The following is an 8,412-nucleotide window of genomic DNA, read 5'->3' on the forward strand; positions in this document are numbered from 1 at the left end:
AGAACGCGGAATCATCTTATGAACAGAAAATTAGATTTTTATCCTATACTCTTCTACAAAAAAGACATTAAAAGACATTAAGATAAATAATCTCGACACGCTCCCTAGATTTATTTATGGCCCTCAAGGAGCTGTATGAGGTGAAAATCTTATGTATGGTTCTATAATAGCAATGAGAACAGTGATGTTATTACCGACTATGATTATTTAACAGTTCGAGTACAGTTGATATAGTTGAGCCTCAATCAAAATATGGTTTTTGGGGTGAAATTTGTGGTGTCAACCTATAGGATTTGTTATTTTTCTAGTTTCTTCCTTAGCTGAATGCGAGAGGTTACCTTTTGATTCACCAGAAACGGAAGAAGAATTAGTAGCGGGGTATTCGAGTATCAAATTTGGTTTATTTTATGTTATATTATATTTCCTTATATATTTTAACAGCGGATGAGTCCCAAAAGCTCGAGCTTTTCGAAATAAACAATGGAACCATGCACATGGTAAAAAATCCCTATATATGGTAAAAATCCCTTTAGCTTGAAATCTCTTGCTTTTAAGACCATGAAAATATTTGTTAAACTTATAATCATACATAAATTTCACATGTTTCATCCGTTTCTTTATCCCTAATAGTTAAAATCAATCTTGCCTAAGTTCAAAATCACTCCAAAAACATGATTCTGTATCACTCAACCAATTTTATTCTTATAGAAATTACTTCTACAAGTAAAAAGAACTAATATTTGAATGATTAAAAGACATATTTGGAAATAATTTTAATTTTGACAAGTAAAAACTCTCTTTGAAGATAGTGACAAAAGAGAGAGAAGAGGAGAGGAAGTTGATCATAGAAAACTTTCTTAATGGATAAAACCTTCAAATCCTCGTAATTGAAATACTAATAGCCAAATTAAATAATCTAATAAATGGAGAAATTACCCAATCACCAAACATCCCAAAATTTTAATCAATTTGTCGGCTTTGGACATCATCTTCCCCTTGGTGACTCCCATAGCTGCTCCTCGTACTCCTCACTTGCTCCTCCTTTAGGCCGCTCACCATCACACTGCCGGCAGACCATGTTCCGTCTATAATTCAAAAAGTCACATCTACAGAAGAGCAACGGTTATCAGTACGTAGTTCTTTCTTTAAAGTCGGAGGTTCAAATCCTCTACGTTAGTAAAACGTGCAAGCAAGAGTAAACTTACGAGGGGCATTCCCATTCTCCTGGATTCATTTCCCCCTTCGGGCGATGTTCTCGGCAACGCAAACATTTCTTGTTACTGGCAAAGTTCATGAATGTACATCTGTAGGTGAATGCACCAGAAGAGAACACAGCATTGTCAAACAAGAAACAAATTTCACTGAATACAAGAACAGATCATGATTGATGGAGTGACAGAAGGATGATAAGTAATGAACTTACTTCGGACAGACCCAATCTCCCTTCTTCATTTCAATTTCGCCGACATCAATCTTCTTCGGCCTCTCGGTTTTGCACTTTAAGCAGTTGATGTTTCTTGAGAAGTTCATAAAGTTGCACCTATTACAAAAGGAATGGAATGTGTATGAGTTTAAACAACAGTAGTGATACTTTGAGCTCGTGCAACAGTTGTTTTAGGCGAAGGAACTCATAAGAACTGCCCAAGTCCACCGCTAGCAGATATTGTCCTTTTTGAGCTTTTCCTTTCAGATTTTCTCTTAAGGTTTTTAAAACGTGTTTGCTAGGGGAGAGGTTTCCACACCCTTATGAAGAATGTTTCGTTCCCCTCTCCAACCGATGTAGGGATCTCACAAATAAGGTTATTCGAGACGTCCAAATATTCAAAAGATCAAAGAATTGTTTGAGAGCAAGATTGAACAAGTGCTTACTCTGAACAAATCCAATCTCCACTTTTCATTTCAATATCATCTGCACGAACTCTTTTAGGACCATCTTCGTTACATTTCAAACATTTTCTGTTTCTCGAAAAATTCAAGAAGTTGCATCTGCAAAAAGGAAGTATTAGTTAGAAATATCAAAAGATAAATGAAGCGGATTTCGGGTCTCGTCCATAGGCCATCAGACGCAAAGATGTAAAGCTTAAAGGTAAGATGAAATACTCGATATCCATACTTAACATGATCCAAAACTTCCTATCATCCTATGATGCAATGAAATGGAGAGTTGTAAGCATTCACGTCAAGGTCGAGGTCTCTTTCAGGCCACAGATGGGGATAGCAGCCTAAAATTAATTCCATCGGAAACGTGTCGAGGGCTAAGTGGCAAGATTTCTTACTAAAGTAACCTAATCATCTAATCATCTCTTGAATAATCAACCACCAAAAGATACAAAGAAATTCAAGCTAATAGAAAAGTAGTTCAAAGAAGTAATGAAGTTACACTTCAGATGTTACTTACTTTGTACACATCCAATCTCCTCTCTTCATCTCAACATTTTGAGATAAAGCAATATCTGTAAATTTTGATGGTTTTTCTTTTCTTCGGGTAGATTTCGTATCGGGCTTCACTGCTGATGCATCGATGGGTTTTTCACTCAGTTCCAATAGCTCAGAAAGCAATTTTCTCGCAGAGACTTCAACATGCTCTCTACCGGGAGGTTTGTCCCCTCCAGACAAAACAACTGGCTCCAATGCATAGGTCAACAATAATCGAGTTACATCCACAGTTCTTGCAGTTGCTTCTGTTTCCTTTAAAATAACATAAGCTCGACCACAGGAGCCTCGAAGATTGCAAGTACTACAAACCTGTACAAAGTAGATATATCGAAATGAAACGAGTAAACCAAGCCATGATACACGTGATTCAATCATTTGAAAAAATGACCACGATAATTAAGTGAGACTACATACGTCCCCTTCGTCTAGTTGCACGTAAGCCCTCAATCTCTTAGCTGAATTAACAACTTTCCGGAAGAGATTGGGACATCCATCCTTCACAAGGGTTTGAATATCATCTGTGGACAATGACCTGCACAAAGAAAAAGCAACAGATTCTAATCAAGCCCGGAGAAACGTACTTCCCTACGAGACAAGGGCGGTAATCAATACCATACTAAGTAATGCAAGTGAAACATAGACACTGCTCTTCCCTCCCTAGAACAACAAGGATGTTCTAGAAAGGAATGAGAATCCAGAATCTTAAACTATAAGGGCCATGAAATTCTTTCAAACGGGATATGGAGATCAGCTGTGTGAACAATCACAGGCCGGATTACATAACAAATTGCAGAATAGATAATAAATCATACAATCAGCAGGATTCTAATTTGTGAAAAAACAGGGTATGTCCATTTCCAATGATGAATTTGAGCAATTGAACTTGAACTACGCAATGGCCTTCAGGTATGAACCATCCATTTCCAGATAACAAGAAGTCCCCAAGTTGATTTCAAGCGTTAGAGATCATATCCAAAAACCCTAGAAATTCGTCGCTAGAATACTTTCATCCAATCCCAGAAGATGCAACCGTATCAGCTTAATTTCCAGTACACGATTCTAAAAAACATCAAACCCTAAACACAAAACTCACTTGAAAATATCGTAGCGTTCGCGCGCAAAGTTGAGACAAGCATCCTTCAACACATTCATGTCGTTATAATCATTCACAGATGTCGTAGCTACATCACCGCCGCTCCCATCTCCGTTCGCATCTTCTACATTAGGTTCGACCAAGTAACCCTTGGTCCTCAGACCGTCGACGAAGGAAACCCATTCAGGCCAGGGGTGGTGAGTGAGGCCGGAGTAGGATTGAGGCGCATCAACGCCGCCACTGCTGGCGGAATCAAGCCCTGTAGAAGAACTGCACTTGATGAAAGATATGAGCTTCGGCGGGAGTCTTCTAGGGAAGAGGAGTGGCGATAGAGCTCTGGATGTAGTTCGGGAGATTGCAGTGCCGAAATACATGAACTTCGGAGCAGACATCACTGTGCTTCGTGGATTCCAGACGGAGACGAAAAGGGTTTTTGCCATAGGCGTTCATCTGCAGATGGGTTTTAGTAGGATGACAGAGACGACAAATATTATTATTATTATTATTTTTTAAAAATGTCCAAACTTTAGGTTAAATTCTATATATATATATATATATATATATATATATATATATATATATATTAATTTTTTATATTTTTTAATTAAACATTTCCCTTTAATCCTTAGTATTTCAAAATTTTAATTAAAAATAATGAAAATAAAATTAAAATGGATTCATCAATTCAATATATTTTAATTAATTTAGATATATATTATCCACTAAAAATTTTTAAAAATAAAATTTAAATAGCTTTTATTTATTTTATTTTAAGAATAATTCTAAATTTTTATTTTTTATTCTCTTAAAATATGTAATTTTAAAATTTTCAAGATAAATTAATTAAGATAGAAAATTTGATCATAAACTTAAATATCTATTTTTTTTATATTTAATTTGTAATCTAAATCCATCAAACAAAATAATAATGTTAAATAAATAAATAATATATATATATATATATATATATATATACACACATATATATACATATATATATATATATTGGAGAGAGACGGATTGGCACTGGCGGGCAGAACCCCACGTAAACCCCTAAAACTTTGAACCATTCTCAATCTTTGTTCTTCGTTCTTCCTGAAAGATCTGTTTTCCCCTTCTCCGATTCGACGTCATGAGAAGGTCTTCCTCTATCGCTTCCTCCTTCCTCTACCGCTCAATCGGTACCTCTCATGGCGCCGTTTCCGCCTACGCCATCTCCAATCAGCGTCTTCTCCAAGCTGCGCTGTTCAGTTCCAGCTCCCACACTCACCGGCGCTGGTTTTCCTCTCTCCTAGATTCCGTTGCTGGTGGCTCTGCCCGAGCTGCATCGCTCGGCGTTGTTGGAGCTGTTGCTTCTCTAGCTGCTGCTGTTTCTATGTCCCAGGATGTTTTTGCGAAGGAGCCCTTGCGGCAGGAGTTGGTTCCTAAGGAGGTTGTGCTCTATCAATACGAAGCGTGTCCGTTTTGTAATAAAGTTAAAGGTGAATTTTTTTTATTTTCTTGTTCCTGTTGATCTCTGTGTTTTGATTGATCTTGTTGGTTGATGAATTTGTGTGGTTGCGAGGGATCTTGGGGGAGGAATTTTGGATTGGTAATTGCGTTGGGTTTATTTATATGATGCGACTAAATAAGAATTGTGCTCTTTCTTCTGCCGAGATGGGGGCAAAGTTGGGGGATCTCAATTAAGGATCTTAGGAAAATCATAAATTTTAATGAACAACACATTTACCAATTTCAGGATAACCAATTTTGATATTCTTTTCTGTCCCTTCCTTACAAGGGCGAGCTTGCTGAACTAGATCTAGTAACTGTGTTACCTCTTCTGTAAACTATCCTGCTTCCCGATTGCGGATTTCTCTTCTGTTCAGATTAAACCATCATCCCGTCGTTTTCCTTTTGGCTACAATATGAATATATTTTAGAATTACAGGTGAGAATGGGTAACGAGGGCTGAATTGTTTATGAAGACTATGGCAAGTGTATGATCTGAATCGAAATCTTGTAATTTTTTAATCTACCGATTTTCATAAACATGGCAAGACTGTATAATAAAGAAAATTGAATGCGGTTTCCACAATATTTAGTCTTAACCTTTTGACCAAAAATTGCAAATTTACTATGTCCATAATTGTACTTTTCAGAACCCTCCATGTGGTTTCATGCTCCTTTACATTTAATGATGATATTTCATCTTCGATCTCAGCTTTTCTTGACTACTACGATATTCCATACAAAGTTGTTGAGGTCAATCCGCTTAGTAAGAAAGAAATTAAATGGTCGGATTATAAGAAGGTGCCAATATTGTTGGTTGATGGTGAACAGATGGTTGACTCGTCAGGTACTATTCCATTATTCTCAACGTTCTTTTGTATTTTTGAAATCGCAAATCTCAATTTTGTCAAGTTTTTTTTTTTTTTTTTTTTTTTTTTACTAGCACATTTAATTTGGTGTGTATGGACTAACTCCTGGTTATGGCATTACTGCAGCCATTATCGACCAGTTGAGCCACAAGTTTTTGTCAGATAAACCTGCTTCTTCTGTCCCTGAAGATGATGAAGAGACAAAATGGCGTCGGTAGGTTTTCAATTGGAGAACCACTTTTCCTAATTTCTGTTCCTTAAATACGAATTTCCATACAACTGAATTTCACATGTAAATTTTTTATTTAATGAGGGGGGATTGTGTATCAGGTCCGGCCACTAATGTTTTTATGATCATATACTTGATTATAGATACACTGGTTGTGAAATAGTTTTAAATTATTTCAATTGTTAAGATTCTGAATAGAACTGCAAAGACTACGTATGTCCTGCTGTCTTGTTGTGCTACTAGGCTTAGTTACATCTGGAAGCTTAAGCTTAAACCAGATGCATGTTGGTTGTTCCTTCATCCATATTGTATATTTTTCATTACCAGGCGAGTTCATTTCTGATAACATATATATTTTTAGCACATTTGGTCCTTTTTTATCTTGATTTGCTTAATGATAATTGAATTGTTAGTCACCAATTGTATAAAACCTTTGGTGATGCTGTTCATTTGTTTAACTTTCGGCACTTCATGGTTATTGATGCAGATGGGTAGATAATCACTTGGTACATGTCTTATCACCAAACATATATCGAAATACTTCCGAGGCCCTTGAATCATTTGACTACATTACTAGTAATGGTATGAGCAAATCCTGGATTTTTTTTTTTTTACTGAAACGTTTTGCTTAACAAACATATCTTGATGTGAATTGAGGATTTTTCGAATCCACTTCAGTTAGACTTTAATTTACTCTAGAAATTTTTGTTTATTCGGAGATTAACTTCTTGATTTGAGAATTCAATTAGGATTTGATGCTCATTCTCATTGTTACTTTATTTTGATTTAGGCTCTTGTTAATATGAGCTTAGATTATTGATCTTATTCAGTTGTGGATTGAGACTGAAAAGAAACTTAGTGACGATTGAGTTAGGTATTTCATTCATCCGCTTCTCTTGTGAACCCTATTCTTAGGTAATTTTGGCTTTGCTGAAAAGATTTCTGTAAAGTATGCTGGAGCCGCTGCTATGTATTTTGTGTCAAAGAAACTAAAGAAGAAATATAATATTACCGATGAGCGTGCAGCATTATACGAAGCAGCAGAAACATGGGTAGATGCTTTGGCTGGACGGGACTTCCTAGGTATGTACTTTGACGATGACGATGATGCGTTTATACACGATATGAATTGTTACACCGGCTTTCGAATTTTTGTAGTCTTAACTCCACCTTCAACACGCCTCGTTCTTTTTGAAAAAAACTAACCTCTCCTTGTTTTCCTGGCCATTTTTCTACTGAAAATGGGAACAAGTAGTTATGGAACTTGTATTTTTTAGAAAAGAAGAAAAAGAGAAGGAAGTTTGGGACGAGTGTTTAAGGCTTTCTATTGTATGAAAAGTTGTGTCATTATGTTTCTTCAATGGCATGAAATTCAATGGTTCTTGTTTTGCATTTTTAGGAGGCTCGAAACCTAATCTAGCTGATCTTGCGGTGTTCGGGGTGTTGAGACCCATCCGTTACTTAAGGTCGGGTAAAGACATGGTGGAGCACACAAGGATTGGTGAATGGTACACCAGAATGGAGAGCACTGTTGGAGACTCCTCCAGGCTCAGATCCTAATCTCTCTACTGTCCTGGACGTTGGAAACTCTGGAAAAATCACTTTATTTTCACTAGATTATCTCTCTTTTTGGGTACACAATATCTATATGTGCAAATTTTGAAATTCTAACTGATTTTTTTAGGAACCATCTTCATTGTTACCCTGAGAAATGGCGTCGTCGACGTCGAAGTAATAAATAGAATACGTTTTTTGTTTTTTTCGTTTTGAAATACTTTGTTGGACAGAGTTGCAAGAGATTGCTGAGAAAACTTGCTATTTGAAGGTGAGCCAGAAATGGAAGTGCAGAACTCAACTGATCACAGCTATGGAAGTACTAGCTTTTCCCACCAGCCCTTGTGTTCTTATTCTCTCTTTTGATTGTACTGCTTCATGTGGATGGATACGTGTGTGAGGACAATAATTTGTTGAAGTGATATAGTGCCCATGCTTTGTTCATAAAAGAAATGAAACAATAATGGTACTGGTCATGGTCATGATTCTGATTAGATATGAACTTATAGACCTCTTTGATTAGGATATACAAATAATGAAGGGAAGTTTTATGATTCTGAGACGAGATTTTATGTTTGTCTATCACGATAAAAGGGAAGTTTCTATGTTGTGTATATTGTAGAGAACTCGTGATACTCATTTCATTGCTAATTACTTCTAAGACGAAATTTTATGTTTGTCTAACACGATAAAAGGGAAGTTTCTATGTTGTGTATACTGTAGAGAACTCGTGATACTCA

The 8,412-nt window shown here is 36.4% G+C and overlaps 2 protein-coding genes across 2 annotated transcripts; one reads left to right on the forward strand and one right to left on the reverse strand.

Moving 5' to 3' along the window:
* Positions 1-838: 838 nt before the first annotated feature.
* On the reverse strand, positions 839-4,033 carry LOC111779556 (zinc finger (Ran-binding) family protein). The gene is made up of 7 exons (XM_023659618.2): positions 3,530-4,033; positions 2,851-2,968; positions 2,399-2,745; positions 1,870-1,986; positions 1,424-1,540; positions 1,206-1,304; positions 839-1,106 (listed from the first exon to the last, which is right to left on the reverse strand). The coding sequence occupies exons 1-7, from the start codon at positions 3,967-3,969 to the stop codon at positions 986-988; spliced, it is 1,359 nt and encodes a 452-aa protein (XP_023515386.2). The 5' UTR covers positions 3,970-4,033; the 3' UTR covers positions 839-985.
* A 510-nt stretch (positions 4,034-4,543) lies between these two features.
* LOC111779595 (uncharacterized) lies at positions 4,544-8,194 on the forward strand. Its single transcript, XM_023659671.2, has 6 exons — positions 4,544-5,010; positions 5,733-5,867; positions 6,016-6,103; positions 6,606-6,700; positions 7,034-7,201; positions 7,518-8,194. Exons 1-6 carry the CDS (start codon positions 4,662-4,664, stop codon positions 7,676-7,678), a joined length of 996 nt encoding a protein of 331 aa, XP_023515439.2. The 5' UTR covers positions 4,544-4,661; the 3' UTR covers positions 7,679-8,194.
* Positions 8,195-8,412: the final 218 nt, after the last annotated feature.

This window comes from Cucurbita pepo, chromosome 18 (genome assembly GCF_057944985.1).
Source record: "Cucurbita pepo subsp. pepo isolate OVF chromosome 18, ASM5794498v1, whole genome shotgun sequence".
Taxonomy (NCBI): Eukaryota; Viridiplantae; Streptophyta; class Magnoliopsida; order Cucurbitales; family Cucurbitaceae; genus Cucurbita; species Cucurbita pepo.

Bases quoted from the DNA above. Each gene is read 5' to 3' on its own strand.
- LOC111779595 (XM_023659671.2), top strand. From the start codon at position 4,662: ATGAGAAGGTCTTCCTCTATCGCTTCCTCCTTCCTCTACCGCTCAATC. The intron at 5,011-5,732 runs GTGAATTTTTTT...CTTCGATCTCAG, and splicing joins GTTTTGTAATAAAGTTAAAG to CTTTTCTTGACTACTACGAT. The intron at 6,701-7,033 runs GTATGAGCAAAT...CCCTATTCTTAG, and splicing joins TGACTACATTACTAGTAATG to GTAATTTTGGCTTTGCTGAA.
- LOC111779556 (XM_023659618.2), bottom strand. From the start codon at position 3,969: ATGGCAAAAACCCTTTTCGTCTCCGTCTGGAATCCACGAAGCACAGTG. The intron at 2,969-3,529 runs GTGAGTTTTGTG...TTCTTTGTGCAG, and splicing joins GAACGCTACGATATTTTCAA to GTCATTGTCCACAGATGATA. The intron at 1,107-1,205 runs GTAAGTTTACTC...GCTCTTCTGTAG, and splicing joins GGAGAATGGGAATGCCCCTC to ATGTGACTTTTTGAATTATA.